The sequence below is a fragment of the Pelecanus crispus genome, chromosome 3, assembly GCF_030463565.1.
Source record: "Pelecanus crispus isolate bPelCri1 chromosome 3, bPelCri1.pri, whole genome shotgun sequence".
In the NCBI taxonomy this organism is placed as follows: domain Eukaryota; kingdom Metazoa; phylum Chordata; class Aves; order Pelecaniformes; family Pelecanidae; genus Pelecanus; species Pelecanus crispus.
Window position 1 is genome coordinate 97,609,596 of NC_134645.1, and position 17,227 is coordinate 97,626,822.

Genomic DNA, 17,227 nt, shown 5'->3' on the forward strand with positions numbered 1-17,227 from the left:
TTCAGAAGCACTTAGAACGTACTCTGACTGTGTAGGAGGGAGGTAGGGCTCTTCATGTAGGTGTTTGAAATCATTCTGCTGAGGCTGAGTACCCGCCCAGCCTTTAGGCACAGCAAACCCTAAATAGGTGCCTGAAGTTGATAGTCTGCATATGAGTCTCATTCATGTTACAGCACAGTGTTGTGTCAACTTGGTAAAAAAAGCACTGATTTGGAAAAAAAGTCTGATTGATTTTCATTGTAATGCATGACTCAAGGTGAAAAATGGATGGTGGCCTAATCTTCACAGGTGCTGAGTTCATCAAGCATAGTTTATAACTACCATTCAAAATCCAGAGTTGAGCTTGGGAGTTGAAGTCCAAGCAATTCATAATGCAGCTCCACAGCCAGCTCTCCAGTCTGCTCGGCAGCCTCATCCGAGCACAGAGCTGCTCTGGCTGCCCAGGGCAGCAGTGCAGGGTACCCCAACATGGCACACTCCTCTCCAAACTCATTTTCTGCATGAACAGTCAGAAAGAAAATGAGTGGAGAATTCAGTGCATCTAATTTCTGGACAAGTAAAGTTAGACATAAATTCAAAGCTTTTGGAGGACAGATTGTCCCATCACACGATGCGCAGCCCTATGGGAGGTGCAGATGCATAGGTCTGCTGCAGCAGGGGTGCCCAGGCAGCTGCTTCAGCGTTAGACTCCTAACTGCCTTACTGTTAAATGGCTATTGAGCTCAGGTGACCCCTCTTGTTCAAGAAGCAATGCTGGCAGCTTAATACTCTCACTATTCTGTTCTTTCAAGCCCCTTTTGAAAGCCACGTAGAGCCCCTGTTATACTGCTGTAGGTAATGCTGAGGATGCCCCCAAGGTAGGTGCATTTCAATCAGCTTTACACTGCCTTTGAAGTACCTTTCTTCATCCCAAGCATTTGCTGTGGGAAGTTAGGGATTTAGCCCATATATTCTCTAAAAAATTGAGATATCCTGTATGTATTTTCTAGTATTTCCACAAATGTCATAATGCACAGAATGTTACACAAAATCTCAGTTACGTTTTTCCCTCAAAATTATTCTAAGTACAAACATCTTCATGGTTTATGTTCATACAACTCATGCAATTTCCCTTTATCAAAATATAATGTCTCAGCCTAGTGCCTTTGTTTAAATTTGTTTCATGAAACTTCTCACCTTTTCACAAACTCTCATTATTTTCCTGTCTGTTGAACCATGAATACAAATTCCCTTCACTACGCCTAGAAGTGATTTTCTTTCAAATTTTCTTTTGCTTTAAACCATCAACAAGCTGATTCTCTTTCAGTAAAGAGTTCACATAAATCATTTTACTGTGACTGCTTGCTAAGCTCCACAGGAAAAATCAACTGAATAAAGCAACACTAATTTGGATGGAACTTAATCGCACGCTTAATGATAAGAACACCCAAAGCTCCCCCGAAGAGGGAAAGGCAGCAGCCCATGTTTACATGCTTTCCAAGGCAGAGGCCAGAAAAAGGAGGCCCAAGGGAGTGAATCACATATTTATTTCCTTGATCCCTAAAAAAAAAAAAAAAAGAAAAGGCCTTCTTCTAATCATGAAAGAAGGAAGGAGGCAGGACAAGTAAACTTCCATGATGTGTGCTTCATATTAGATGCTTAATATTTGTCTAGAAAATGACACAAAAATCCCTGGTAGTACAGAACAGTATTCAAGTGGAAAAATTAAGAATCATAGAATAGAATCATAGAATCGTTTAGGTTGGAAAAGACCTTTAAGATCATCCAGTCCAACCATTCACCTACACTACCAAGTCCACACTAAACCAATCAAAGGTAGACTAGACTAAACCGTGTCCCAAAGTGCCACATCTACCCGTTTTTTGAACACTTCCAGGGATGGTGACTCCACCACCTCTCTGGGCAGCCTGTTCCAATGCTTTCTGTGAAGAAATTTTTCCTAATATCCAACCTAAACCTCCCCTGGCGCAGCTTGAGCCCATTTCCTCTCGTCCTATCGCTAACTACATGGGAGAAGAGACCAACAGCCACCTCGCTACAACCTCCTTTCAGGTAGTTGTAGAGAGCGATAAGGTCTCCCCTCAGCCTCCTCTTCTCCAGACTAAACAACCCCAGTTCCCTCAGCTGCTCCTCATAAGGCCTGTGCTCCACACCCTTCACCAGCAGAAAGAGGGAATAAGGATGACAACATTTGAAAACATTGTTTACAGGGACCTTTTATGAAATGGTTGCCATTTCCATGCAGGAAAACAATTTATCAGTAAAAGAAGGAAACTGGTGCCTCCTGGAAGAAGGAGCACTTCTGCACAAGCTTGTAGGAGCTCCCTTTCCCTTCTGCATGACCTGAGCCTCTACCCTGCAGGCAGTACCTGTGTGGAGTGCAGTAGTGCTGTATCCATAGCCTGTGCCTTTCTCCTGAAAAAGGCAAGGCTTTCTAGATGGGGAAGAGAAGAGGACATCAGAACTGGAATTTGGTAGCTGCAGGGCAGTATAAAGCAGAATATAATGAAGAATATCCCTAACAACATTTCATATGTGAAAGCATTTCTAAAAAAGCTCAGATTTGGCAAAAATGGAAGATAGGGTTGGTGGAAAGTTTTTCACATATTCTGAGTATAATTATCTAGTCTCCTTTCTTTGAAAGTACAATTTTTTAAGGTCAGAAACCTAATTTATATCAGTTATCATATAATGCAGGCAAGTTCAAAATATCTAAAATTCTAGTGTTCCCTGCTAACAACTCTCAATTATCTTTAGTTATTATTTAACTTCTCAAAAATTTTCTCCACTGGCAATATTTCATGGAACAGCTCCCACTACTTAATTAAAAAGGAGTCCTTTTCATTTTGAGTGATGATATGGGGAACCAGCAGACTTTCTAAAAACAATTCATTATGCGCACGATAATTGTGCCGTTAAAATGGCTGATCTTATTATAAATAGTGGCACATTAGCCTGCAAGTTTAGATGGCCATATGAGAACAGTAGGAAAGAAGAGTGGTAGGTGACTCTAAACGTATGATTTTAGTGTATTTTTAGATACACATCTCTCTGTTATTTTATATATACCACTTACAAGAGGATAAAACTGTAAAAGAAATTGCAGATATATATGATAAGATCTAGAACTGTGGACTGATGAGCTCAATGTCATGCCTAATTGACTGTCTCTCTTCAGGACCTTGTAGCACACATCAGTTGATACGATGTCTGATATTCCATAAGGCCTAGAGAGGTCCTACACCCTGGGAGATTTCCAGGTCCTGGTGTTTGAAGGAGGTGGTAGCTGTGGGCAAAGGGAGAGAGGAGGACTGCAGCTTTAGATTCAAGTAGCCACAGGAGAGTCCTGTATTTTAAAAAGCCATGAAGGATTTCCCCAAGAACATTTTATAAAAATGAAAACATTCCTCAAATATTTCAGATTTGGTGCAAGTGGGTTACATGGTGGTTGGGAAGTTTTATGAGCATCCTCTCAAAACGATTTCTTAAATCATTTGTTTACTTTTCACTGCAGATGAGGTTATCTGAAATCCATGCAAATCATACTTCTGTGTGGTGGTCTGCTGCTGTCCCTCATGGAGCTGAGCTTGCTAATCATTCACCTGTGACCACTGAGTAAGCGCTTAGTCCAGCGAGCAATGGTGCACAACAGGTTCCTTAAGATATGTCATAAAAAGAGAGACTAAGTTATGGACTTATACGGCCAGGACCTTGGTTGCGATAAACTAAAATAATTCCTCAAAACCAATAGCCTGTACTTATTTACACAAAAATAAAAAATGACTCGGAGCTTAGATCAGAATGCCAGATTATTTTTATAAGATCTTCCTAATTAATTACAGTGACAATGGTAATAAATGAGAGCTCTATCATTGAGTTAAACAATCACAAGAAAATAAATCTCCTGTCTAGCATGAATTGATATATTGCTAATAAAGTGTCGTTTAGGCCCATCATGTGGGGTTTATACAAACTACGCAGATTTCTTTTGACATCATGCAGCTTCATTTTGAATCAGCAAATTTAAGCTAACCGAGCTGTAAAAGCAACCAAACTAAGGACCTTTGCCACATCAAGTGAACCTTATACAAGGTCAAGATGTTTGTGCTACTGAAAGGAAAACCTGTCATTTTTGCAATACATAAATTACATGGTAGTAACTGAGGACATGGGGGCTGAAATGCACAATTGCATTCTTTCCATGGTTATTATAATATACTCTACCCTGAGGATTTTGTGCAAGTACTCTGTAGGGAATGAAAGGCTAGAGGTCGTGTGAGCGTATAATGTTCAGGGATGGTGCAAGAAATCAAATATTTCCTTAGAGAGTTCTTTTTAATTACCCAAATGAAATATGTTTGTAATATCTCCAGTGCTGAACGCTTTTGATGTTTTATTCAAAAAGCCACACAATGTCTCTAGGTTACAGTAAAGGCACAATAACTCATGCAGAGGCTTAGAAGCATGGGATGGTAGAAAACAAGTATAATAGGGTGGTTTTGTCCCTCACTGAGAACTGTGTGCACAACATAACATCCATTCATTACTTCAGCTGTGGCTGTGCAAGAATGGAGCACAATTTAAGCAGAAAAAGTTCTCTTCCTCAGAAAAGAGGAGAGATTTTGTGAGGTGACTCCCTGTGGCTGGACCAACGCTAAATACAACGAGGCACGGGCACAGCGCCTTAAGCAATGGCGTGAGATCACTTGTACTATTTAATCACTTACACAGACTCTGGCACAGGTTTGGCCACTGCCAGTGGGTATTCTCATGTGGCAGGGGCCGTTCCCCATGGGCAGTTTGGCTGCATTTTCCCTGGTTTTGGTGCAGGGACACAAGCTGTACTGCACGAGGAGACCTTGGGGCCAGAGGTGGCTCCTGGCTCGCTTGGAGTATGGGTATGGTGGTGGCTGCACGCGGCTCCAAGGTCAGGAAGGACCTTTGTCCATGTGATGTGGCACCCCTTCAGGGGAGGGAGGCTCTTGCACGACCCTATACGATTCTTGTATGCTTTTAAGTGTGCGCTCTGTAAAACTTCACGATTTACCGTTCTTCAGTGGTGAAGATTTCCCTTTGATCTGCTTGGTCCTGATAATTCCCTTTTAAACTGATAACAGGGATTGGAAATACAGCATCCTAGCACCGTCGGTAATTTGTGCAGAGTCTCCTCTTCAACAAGAGTTCTGGCAGTTGTGAGCCACATTTCACCAGATACTGGACATGCATTTTAAATCAGATTAGTAAGTCTTGGTTTGCAATTTCGCTCCCCTGCACTGCTGTTAAATGCTCTAGAGAGCGTCTGCAGCCACGTCACCAAAGCTGTCTCCAGCCATCAAAGCTCTCTCAGGTTTGGATTGCATTTGCAAATGCACATATGTAGCTGAAATAATTGCTGCCGTTGCCAGGCCCACTTTGGCGATAGCAATGAATGGTTTATAGGCAGTTTCAGAGGACTGTTGCTACCCATAAATAAAGCCATTTGTGCAACGGTTTTGGTCATACTGTTCTAAGGCTGCTATGCCAAAATCCTTTTGGGAGACACCTGTGGCCAGCTTAAGTGTTTTGTTTACTGCCAAGAAACCCTCTTTCTGTGGTTTTAGTATGCAGTGGGGGAGTGTTAGTAAGCTTTTGTTACTGGGTAGCCCAAGAGCAAGGCTACTACATATTCAATCATGTTAGCCTCCTAGCTGGCTCCATAAGCTCCTGTCTGGATTAAAAACCTCCCTTTACAGGCCAGTTTCTAATTGCTAATGTTTAGTTTTTCCAGCAGTCTCTTCCTGATCATTTTGGCCCAGATTCTAACCACGTCCTTTATCTGAACTCAGTCAGCCCTACAAAGTCACTACATTGACTATCTGCCTTAGATCGTCCTCATATGCTAACAATTTCTCTTCCTTTCTGAACCCTCTACTTACATATTTGCTTCTTTGCTTTATTTTCACACAGAGTTCAGTGCACCTGACCTTTGCAATGAGGTAGTTCCTTCTCTGTTTGCGCTAATGGAAGAACATTAACAACCCCAAATCCCATACAGTGAAGGAAAAATCAAGCAAATGTGAGTATCTTGTCTTTTGGAAGAGGAACTTCATAGTGAGAGGTTATTATTTTTTCATTAGGTTTCTGATATAAAATTTTGACACTGGACTGGGTAGCCAGTAAGGTCTACTGCAAGTGTCATTTCTTCTCCCCCCAAACATGCTATGAAGATATAAGAATCACCAGAAGGACTAGATTTTCAAGGGTATTGTTTTGTGCCCAGAATTTCATCTAGAAAGGGGTGTCTTCTAGTTTGGCTGGAATATCAGCACACCAAAATAATTAATCCTTTGGCCAGAGAATGCCTCAGGGAGGAAACTGGAAGACCTGAAAACTGAGACACATTAATAAAATGCTGCAAATACTGTATTTTCATCCAGTGAAAAATGCAAGATATTCTAAACTAAAATCATCATCCCCAGATCCTTTTCATTGAGCTGTCAAATGCAGAAAACATATCAAATTATGAAATTGGTAACACACCAAAAAAAGGAAGAAATCAAGGTTGGTAGCACCTGATTTTTCCTGCAATGGACTGAGGAAGGTAACAGGGAGCTGCCTCTCAGCAGCGAGCACACTGGACATCTCTCTGATGATACCAGTCCTAGAAGTAGCTGGACTGGGTCCCCGAGTGGAAACTTGGCATTTGCCTAAAAGCTGGACACAATGGAAGTTGTTCCTTCTGCCAGAGATGAGAAATTGGTCATATCTGTTGGCCCCAGTTCATAAGGGTGGACTAGTAGCTGGAAGCCGCTGACAAGGAAACAGGCTGTGCTTGCCCTGAGGAGCAGGAAGATCTTTAAGGGCTTACGCACAGCAATGAATCCTCTGTTGTTATTATCTTTTATCTACAGAATACCCAAGGTGCCGTTTATGCCACCTTTTCCAAGAAAGGGAGACAATAAGAGGGAACATGATTTACTCGTGCATATCATTGCTATTAAAGACAATGCATACAGGACAAAATAGAGGACACATTGAGGAAATGTTTCTGTGACAAATGGGCTGATGAAAAACTAAATGGATGCTTAAGTGAGGTGCAGGCTGCAGGGCTGGAGCAGAAGTGAGCTGCTGATACCCCGGGAGTGTGCTCAACAAATTACTGTCGTCTTAGGTCACTTCCAGGCACAGTGCGAGTTACGGGGGTTTAACCTATGAAATCACTTCTGGCGTGGTTTTGGGGAGATACTCTTGCTATATGAACGATTACCTAGGAAGCCTAAATTTAGACAGGGTATCTTCAACCACAGTCTGGTACCTAAACCATTTCTCACCTCCCATTGTGGAGCAAGTGGCCTTGCCCCAGCTCCACGTCAGCGTGAGACCCAGGCCAGCATCACACAGCCCCCGTGCCACAGCTGCCGTGGGACGTGAGCCAGGGCCTGTGGCCCAGAATGGAGCGAGGAGCGCTGAGCAACCTGGATGGCAGCCTGGTGGCTGGTACACCCCAGTAGCTCACTGTAACGCAGCCAAATTCGGGATTTGTGCATCTGAGAGGTTTCCGTGGGGGAGGGCTAGCCTGGAACGATGACCTTAGCAAACACTGTTGGTTTGTCTTGTTTGCCCTCCAGGAAATGTTTATTTACCCAGGCTTTTCCTGAAGAGATGTGTTGCGTAGGACATCCTCAGCTGAGGGGTAGGACATTTCAGTTCAATGGGTATTTTGCAGCCTACTTGTCTGTGATAACGTGTGCTCTTAAAAAGGAAGCAGACACCAAAATTGCACTTCTGTCTAATTAGTTTTACCACAATTGTTGGATGTAACATGCATGATTGCCATCACAGAAAGAGTTTAAAGTTACATCTCTTTACTTGGATGAAATGATTTACGTTGTACATTTCCCATACAGTCAGGGTCACTGCCTCCTGTTGTAGCAGATGACTTTGTTTCCCTTATTTTCTACCTGGGAGTCCCACAAGAAAGAACGAAACATTCGTAAGTTGGGAAAAATGCGAAGGGAGAAACCCAAAATCAAATCCACTGGGGCAGCAGCACCCCCAGAGCTGTGTGGGTGCACCTTTCAGTGCAGGACGCGTCCTTTGCAGGGGTCGGGCTCATCTGGTGCTCTCGGCTCCTGCCTGTCGGGAGGCTGCTCTCACCAGCTTCGGTGCGCCCTGGTTAGGGGAGTCACTGTCTCTGTTTTGGCAGGCTTTTGCAGGTGAAGACCATGTGCCTGAACACTGGCAAGTTTAATGCCAGAGAAGACCTTAGCTGGTGAACGGAGAGCAGAGAGGGGCAGTGTCCAGCCACGTTCCTGCCTGCTGTGGGGTCAGCGAGCCATTTGCACAAAGGTAGACTGCTTCATGCATTAGGAGTCCTTCCTACGTCTAAAATACCCCTTAGAAAGCAATACATAAAAGCAATAATGCAGGTTTTGTTTGCTAAAGCCACCTGCCTTACCAAACCTGATACAACCCTGTAAAACTTAAAGCACCCAGTCGTGTATCTCTTGGTGGCAGGTGGCTGTGCTCCCAGTGGAGGTAAAGAGGGCATCTCCCAGCAACTGGGCAAGCTCCTCTGCCTGGGGGGCCAGTGCCATACAAGCTGTGCTCTCGGCTGGCAAAAGCGCAGCCAGCACAGCGTTGGCCATGGTGCGTGGCCCACCAGCGAGAGGCAGCAGGTTTGGGCAGCAGCTGTGCCCAGCGGTGGGAGAGGGGCTGTGATGGCGGAGCTGCTGCAGCTAAACCCGTGGGATGCATGTAGTCTGCCTGCCATTTTCTCTAGTGACCCCTTTTTCCACCAGTTCTCCCTATGCACCACTGACACAAGATTTCTTATTAAAAAAAAATCCCATCAGCATGCTCTTTGAAGCAGGCTATACCGTTCTAGTATCTCTGCCCCCATACAACGATTTTTTCTGCATTCCAAAAAAGGGGCGCATTCACAGTGCAGGTGTGCGAGAGCGTGAGCAGGCTGGGGAGCAGCGCACAATGGCAAACAAGGCATGAAAAACTCCTACCATCAACCACGGGTTTGGGCTGCGAGCTCTTCAGCCTCAGCGAGGGCCTGAAGCGGGTTCGGTCATTGAAGCTCCAGCTCTTCTGCACTTTGGTTGGGCTGCCCTCGGTGGCAATGTCGGCACTTGGTGACCGGCGATCTCCAACTGAAGACTGCCTGTTCTTTATACTTTGACCTCGTGGGCTGGCCATCCGGACCCGCTCCTTAAAACTTAACTTTTGACTGTGAAGAAGAGAAATGTATTTTATTCCATGGTTCCTCCACTCCTTTTTTATTTTTTCTATCGTATGTTGTTAGGAAATAATTTCTAAAAATCCTCAATAGTATGAATCTGTTTCTTACACGCTTGTATTTTTCATTGAATATATTTCATTTGGGAATGAAAACTATTTGATGTAATTGTTTTTTGATAGAGGCATTATCAATGGCAGTCAATTTTACAGTACCGAATAACCTTGTAAAGCAAATTACAATTGACAAAGAGAAACAAATTTCACCTAATTATTACAGATTAATCTCTAAGATTTTTCTTTTATTCCTTGACTTTTAAATAGGTTTATTTTCATCTTAGTCAGCCCAGCTCAGTGCATTTCTGGCCATCTCTTCAGATAAACAAGAACAAAATGTATTCTATTATTACTGCATGCCATGTAGTATTGTGTTGTTTTGGTTTTTTTTTAAGCAGGCAACAATACTGTTAGTATATTCATGCTTTTTCAAAATGTGGCACTTCCAACATTTCATATGTGTTGTTAGTGATCACTCATATCCAGAACTCCTTGTTACAGCACTTGCTTGGACAAGACAAAACCAAATTTAAGAAAACATCCAAGAAACAGCATGATGACTGATTAATGGAAATGTAATGATACGCTGTGTGCTCACTAAAGTCATTGCTGGAGGTCAAGCTGGGAGCTGACTACCTGCAGGTGGTATTGGAGAGGTGCTTTAGGACAGATACTAGAGCCCAGCCAAGGCCATGACTGTGACTGCTGGATCAATGATGGCCCTGTGGTCTTACAGTTGGCCAATTGTAGGCTGATTTTTTTCTCTCCTGTCCTTCTAACCCTCTCCTCCAGTCAGCTAAATATGGGATATGTAGATTTTCTAGTTCCCAGTGCTTAAATTACCTTTGCTTATGTCCAAATATATCTGATGAACATCCTGTGGTCATCCTGACTTATCTGCCTATGCTTTTTCATTATTTAACATTTTTGCCTTTGTCTCTTCCTGTAGCAGAAGGCACAAAGGGGAAACAGAAAGGAAGTCTGATACCAAGGTTTGGAAACCTTGTTTTGTCTACAAGGTTAAGTTCAATCATCTGTACAAGGGAATGGTCATCTTGATCAGCGGTCCTGTTCTTGCAAGGGGAGAGATGATGGGAGCAATGCAGTAGCTACTCATGGTATGATGTTACGGGGTCTTGCAGTCTTACTGCCCTGGCATAAGCTTTGGGGGTGCTTTCAGAACACCTATAGCAAAGACTACCTGCAAATTATAACTGTACTTGAAGTTAAGAGAGTTTCTAGTACTCTCAAAGTCTTTGCATTTAACTTCAGCATGCCCATAAAATGTTTTCAACAGAAATGAATTCTGCAGCTAATTAACTAATGCTAACATGGACTATGTGGTTCTTAGATGTTTAACCTACTGCACTCTGAAAATACAGTGTTAATATGTAATTACATGAAATGCAATGTAGTTATAAACTTCTATGGCTGTGAAATGTTGAGATAATCAGATATCTTTGTCCATGCATAGCATAGCATAACATAGCATTTCATTCTGAATACAAACATCACTGAGAGCAGAATGGATGCAGCTTGTAGCAGGCAAAGCACATGCTGGGAAGCTTATAATGAGATAATTTTCAAGAATGCTAAAAACTGAGCACATCAATAGAAAGATTATGAGATAAATGTATTTCTATATGGCATGTTGAATCACTTGAAAGAATACCTTTACTGTAATTTCTGAATGCAATCCCCTTCTTCCCTTGCCCAAAGTAAGCAATTATTGAAATAAACACATGATGGTGCTGGAAGTGTTATCTATTTCCATTGCAAATTGTTACCCACACCTGCAATACTGTGTGCTGTTGCATATGCAATACAAAAGACCCACAGAACCTACTATTTGAAAGAAGAGTGAGTTTTAAAATTTAATTTTCAATAAAAATTACATTTCAAGACTGAATTACATTTCAGCTTATGAATCTTTTGCATTGTACAACTTAATGAAAATATAAGCTGTAAAATATTTGTTAACCACATTATTGCATTGTCATACTATGCAGCATGAGCAACAGAACCAAAACAGACTTCTTATTATAGATAATATTCCTAGGCGTGTGTCCCCTGTGTTTTTTTTAACTCCTCTTTTGGCTCAAATTGTATTTGCTATTGAAGCATGAAATCAAATTATATTTTTGTTGACAAATCTTAGAATAAAAAAGTTTTTGGACAGCTCTCTTCCTGTTGCACTAATTAAAATGAAAGGAAAATTGATAAAATAGCCATAAAAACGATCAGTATGAACCATATTTTTTATAATCCTGTTAACTCCAGAACAAAAATTAAAATAAAAAAATGAAAAAAGCACATGTGTTGTTCTGTCAATTAGTTTGTACTAATGAAAGCAATGGCTGCCTTTAAATGATTTGTACACATATTTATTTCATTTATAAAAGCTGAATGGTACACAATGGCTACTTAACCTGAATATCTTTAGTTCTCCAAATCAAAGCAATGAGGCAATGGTGAAAGGAACAGTAGACACTTCATCTGTACTAGAGACATTTTTCAAAAGTGCAACACTGAGAATGAAAATATTAATTTAAGATGCAGACCTCATACTTAAAAAAAAAAAAAAAAATCTGCTTTCTAGTAATGACGATGTAACGGCATGCCAAGGATCCATGCAGAGGATGCTGCATCGTGAAGAGAAATGCAGCCCCTGAAGGAAGCGTGGTTTGGAAACTCTGTTTTGCATCTTGAGAGTTTCTCCAAAGACACTGGTTACAGCAGTTCTTTTCTTCTTGGATCCCTGTTCCTATTTTGAGACTGGTGGGAAATGTTACTGAAGTCACTGGGTCATACTCAGCATAGGCATAAATCATATGACTTGCAGCAGTGGAGAATTCATGCTTGGGAGAAGAAAGCTGCTGTCCTTGGGAGCACTCTGCCATGGGGCTCTTCTAGATAAGGTAACAGATCATGAAGGAAGAACTGAATCAGAACATTTTGGAGGCATCCTGACTAGGCTTTTCCCACAGTGAAAGTCCCTTTCCTTATAGGTTGTATAGTTCCTGGCTCTTGATTCTCTGTTGCAATAGTGGCGGGCAAAGTATTAGAGATACAGAATGGAGATAATCTTATGCCCTTTCAAGCAACCTTGGTCATTCTGCACTTGAATCAGTGGCCACTGAAGCCTTTAGGGCCCTTTACTCTGATTTAATGATGGTTGGATTAGCACTCTCCAGTGCCATGCTAAAAATCCTTCACTGCGTGCAGGACCTAGCCTATTATATTTTTCTCTCTCCCCCTTTCTCCTCTGTTTTTACAAGATATCCAAAGCAAATCCCTTGAATTAATGCAAACCTGTTAATGGCCATTAGAAATTCACATATCCCTATAAGTACTCCCAAAATTTAAGTTGAATGTTGGTCCAAAAGGCAAAAGCCATGAGAAAGAATCAGGAAAATGAAATTTCACAAGTTCCTTAATCAGACATAAATGACAAGGATCTGAGAGAACCACAGCTGTCTTCAGTCATGTCTGCATTCCTTTGGATGTGTGTCTTCCATAATTTCTTGTACCTTATGTGATTGATAGTTTATCCCAGTTGGTTTATATACATATTTGCTTCCTATTACAATCTTCCCTGGCAATGGTAATCTCTTTGGACCTATACTTGCAGGTTTCAAGTTGTGGAACATATTTATATCGATAACATTGAAACTTTGAAGCATCTTTTAGTGGAGATCAATTACAATTGGCACCTGGGGAAAAAAGCAAGTGACTTTCCTCTATTTGTTTGCCTTCTGGAAGGTCAGTTGTAGGATCTTACTGCTTATTCTTCCTGGCACTACATGCATGAGCCTTTCACTTCCCTAGGATAGCAAAGGACTTTATAGTTCTTATTTCTTCCTTTTAAAATTCTGTCTTTTCCACCTTGGATTTATGAAGGAATAGGTGTTTAGAGACACTAGAGGTCACTGTAGCTTCACTGCAGGGGGAATGAACACCTCTGCTGGACCAAATGACTAGGCTTGAAAAGATTTTATTGTAACTGATAAGTACCTACAAACCTTTCCTTTTCTGTCCCGTACTCACAGCTCTGTCTGTCTCCCATGGACCATCTCACTATACTTTTTGGTTAACTGAGCATCTCTGCATCCCAGTCCTGCTCCCCTATTTCTCTGCCTACCTTCCTGCATTTCTGGTCAAGTTTATCTTCTGCCCTGCTTCAGTCTCACACCTGCAGCACTACTGCTTGCTACTAGTCACAATTTAAAATTTGGTTTTGAGCTTGTCATACTGAGACGGCTGGTGGAAGCTGGAATAGGAAGAAATTGAAATGAATCAGAAGTAACTGGAGGGCCTGAGGGTGAGGGAGAATGCTTTGGATGTCCAGCCGAGACAGAAGCTAAAACTGACAAAAATTATCACCCATGAAAAACAACAGCAAGCAAACGTACATGCCAATTTTCAGCAGTTAACTTCAAATAAATACAGATGTTGATTCTTACAAAGCCTACAGATGACTTTACTGAAATTAAGCTAAGTTGAACAAATGCAAATGCAATGGTACAGAAAGGCCTGCAGTTCAAATGTTCAAGACTTCTCCACCAGTCTCGTGCTAGGAGCATGAACCCAAGAAATGTAGTGTTATATCTCATACCTTCAATGAGTAATAGCAAGAATTTCAGGGACGTAATGTCTTAAAGTTCAATTGTTAAACAAGAAAAAAATAAATTCAGTGCAGGGGCTTTGTGTATTTTTTTCTTTTTTCAAAACAGTTTCCAGATGAACTTTTTAAATCTCCATTTTCTATCATCAGTTTGTACTTCTATTGTCTTTTTAAATTCTTTTTAAAAAGTAAGAACAAAAATGTAATAAGCTTTAGTTATAAATCGAGGGTTTCCTCCTGTAAGATCCATCCATCTAGGAATTACCATTTTTGGTAAGAGACACAATTTCCACAGAATTCAGCTGAAGCAGATGGTTGATTTCACATGCATTCCTCTACCTTCCAGTACAGGGTGCAGGCACAGCTTCCACAGGCTGTGTCCAAGGGGATTCTTCTCAACAACAATTGCACATTTTGACTGTTGGTGTTGCCTAGCGTGTTATAGCTTAATATTCCCCACTAATTATTAGATGGAGAACTCAACTGCTGTAGTTATAAAAATCCTCTTGGACTTGGGGAAATGTCTTTATCCAAATAGTCAACCCCAGTTTTAGATCTCTGCAGGGCAATGCATTCCAAAAGTTCAAGTCTCAGGCAGAGAAGGGGAACCGGGCTTCGGCAAACTGCGGCGTGCTGCACACTGCAATTGTCAGACCAGATGAGATTCAAAGAACTGGTATTATTGCCATTGTCTTAAAGTCATTGCAGGCAACAAGCAACGAGGGGAATCACAAGCACTTAAAAAAAATCAAGAAACCTCCTTTGGAGAAGTAAGGAACTTTAAAGCACTAAGGAGGGGAAGTAAATGAATCATGCACCTGATGTTAGTTGGCATTCTCAAACATCATGTGAATAGGCAGGATGCTGAATACCTATGTTTCCGAGGGGTGTACATCCTGAAGAGCTTCTGTTTATTACTACAAAGCTTACTAGGAGTGAGGGGAGATAGAGGACCGTGTTACTAAGCATTCCACTGCTAGGTAAGGGGTTAGGCTTTCCACCTCAAGTTAGATTCTGCATCACTGGCAATTTCTTTTTCATATGCTGCATGCAGAGAGTTTACAATAAATCTATTTTTAGAAACAGATATGATATAGGAGGTGGAGAGAATTCCAGAGTACAATTTACTTCTTTCCCTTAGAACAGGGATGAGTTTTTCCCCCAGGCTCCTATACTGGTAAAACTTATTGCACCAGAGAGACTTGTCTGAATAGGGAATTTGTATTCAGGCTGACTAGTTGCAACACTAGATGGGTGACATTCATTCTTTTCAGACACCCAGTGCATGTCCTACACACAGCTGAAAACTGCTTATACTCCCACGATGTTGTAAGATTCATCAGTCTTGATCTAGTTTCCTGCACAGGAAGAATTTCAGCCACATTGTATAACTGCACAGAAATAAATATTATTTGCATTCACTGTGTGCATTTGTAGATATGGAGAATTTAACATATAGGCTTTTTAAATGACTTGCAGAACTCTAGAACTGATTTATGGAAATATCTCATTTACAGCGTGGATACACCAGAGAGGTTGTCTGCCATTACTTTTGATAAATGATTTATTAGAATATTTGTGTATAATACTTGGAGAAATACAACATACATATTTTTCTGAAAATCAGTATGAAGCTACAGCCTCATAAGCACAGCTCTCTCAACTCAAATGCACAGCAACATTTAGTTACCTAATGAAAGACTGTAGGTCTATACATGACAAAACACAAGAATTCATTTCTGTAATATAAAAGTTATTTTGGTAGGAAAGAAAATAATTAACTTTTACCTAAATTAATAAAAGTTTTTCTCCACTGTTATTAGAATGGAGTACAGAGCAAAGAGCATATTCAGAAAGCAATCCAATGCACTACTTGTGCAAACACATCTTCATTTAAAGAGTGAAACAAGAAGCAGCTTACTTAGTTCACATAGCATCCCATGCAAGTCACTCAGCATTGCAGTAAGAAAGAAGTTAAATAGTCGAGGACAGTTATCTCGAAGTACGTTGCAGCAGTTTGCATTTACATTTTTACCACAAAAGACCACACACACCACATGTATTTTAAGTGATACAAACATACAGCAATGTATTGGCATAAGAATGATAAACAGCCACTGACAAAACACACCTTTCTAAAAAGGCACTGAGTGGTCTGTAGGGTTTTTACTGTAGACCAGGATCCCAGGAGTTGTCTAGTTCATTTTTATACCTACACTAATTGGCAGCAGTGCACATATTAGTTAAGAGTTTCAGAAGGGACAAACATCTTCCATTCAGTGAAAATAAAGTGAAAAAATCTGGCCAAATCATTGTCTACTTTTAAAGGCATAACAGTTATCGCTAACATGGAGCATGTAATGTAATTTTGAGAGGTGGGGGTTTTTTTGCATCCAGCTTCTACTTATTGTAAGTAAATTCGTCTCTTTAAGTGCTCACAGGTACAACTGGGAATAATGTCTCCCTTCTGCACAAATCACTGTTTTGGAGGCACGTGCTCATTTACTACCAACTTCAGTCTCATCTTTAAAAAAGGTGAAGTCAATTTTAAATGTTGCTGTTGAAGGAGTAGGAAATATGGCTCGTGAGTGCAAAAAAGTTTTGATCACGCTGTAACAATTTAATGAGATCAATACGTTGCTAGCAAGCCTATGAAGGTAATGTATATGAAAAGTCACAGAACTGACAGAGCAGCTGAAGGGCTCAAGGGACTTCTCAGAGCAAATCCAGTCCCCCTGAGTTACTGTGACACTAACAGCAGTTGCGTGAGCATCGGGGAAAAGGATGGAGTCAGGCGCCAGGGGAGCAACCTGGAAAGTGGAAGAGGACATGGGTAATTGATATGAAGACTTTCCACCCCTGACGGAATAACCCAGAAGAGTTTGTGAACCACAGTACAACTTGGGGGAGGATGTACTTCAGGGACTGATGTGTCTCTGACACTTTTTTCTTGGTTTTTCATTGTTTTCTGCTCGGAGGTAAACTCCACTATTCTCTGATTGTGCTGATACTGCTGTGCTGGCTGCTGAATGCATGCTGACTCCTATCCCTAATGAGTTTCGGAGGTAATTTCTCTTGTAGCCACTGAGTCCTTTCCTATCCCTAAGGATTCGAGGTATAAGTATGGCAAAGAGCAGCATATCCACTTACTGCCTTGGGACTGTGCATCTCCAGGGCTTTATTTACCCCGGGAGGATAGCCCTGCCAAGGCCTGCCTCTGCGTGCTGGAGGCCGCCGGTCCTCAGCCAGCATCCCGGCTGGGTGGAAACCCCACCTGCCCTCCTGGCTGACAGCGGTGGGGCTTATTTAGGGAGAGATGCC

At 41.5% G+C, this 17,227-nt stretch overlaps 1 protein-coding gene across 5 annotated transcripts in view; it reads right to left on the bottom strand.

Annotated features, from left to right (window-relative positions):
• The window catches only part of KCNQ5 (potassium voltage-gated channel subfamily Q member 5), a 296,126-nt gene that overhangs the window by 17,250 nt on the left and 261,649 nt on the right, over positions 1–17,227 (bottom strand). For 2 of the 5 annotated variants that reach the window (XM_075707164.1, XM_075707163.1), the window contains 2 exons: positions 14,779–14,835; positions 8,997–9,217 (listed from right to left, as the gene is read on the bottom strand). The exons of 1 other annotated variant lie outside the window; for it this stretch is intronic. In XM_075707164.1, the coding sequence (XP_075563279.1) occupies positions 8,997–9,217; positions 14,779–14,835 (278 nt within the window). The remainder of the gene's footprint in view (positions 1–8,996; positions 9,218–14,778; positions 14,836–17,227) is intronic. 2 more of the 5 variants (XM_075707166.1, XM_075707165.1) reach the window with 1 other exon arrangement.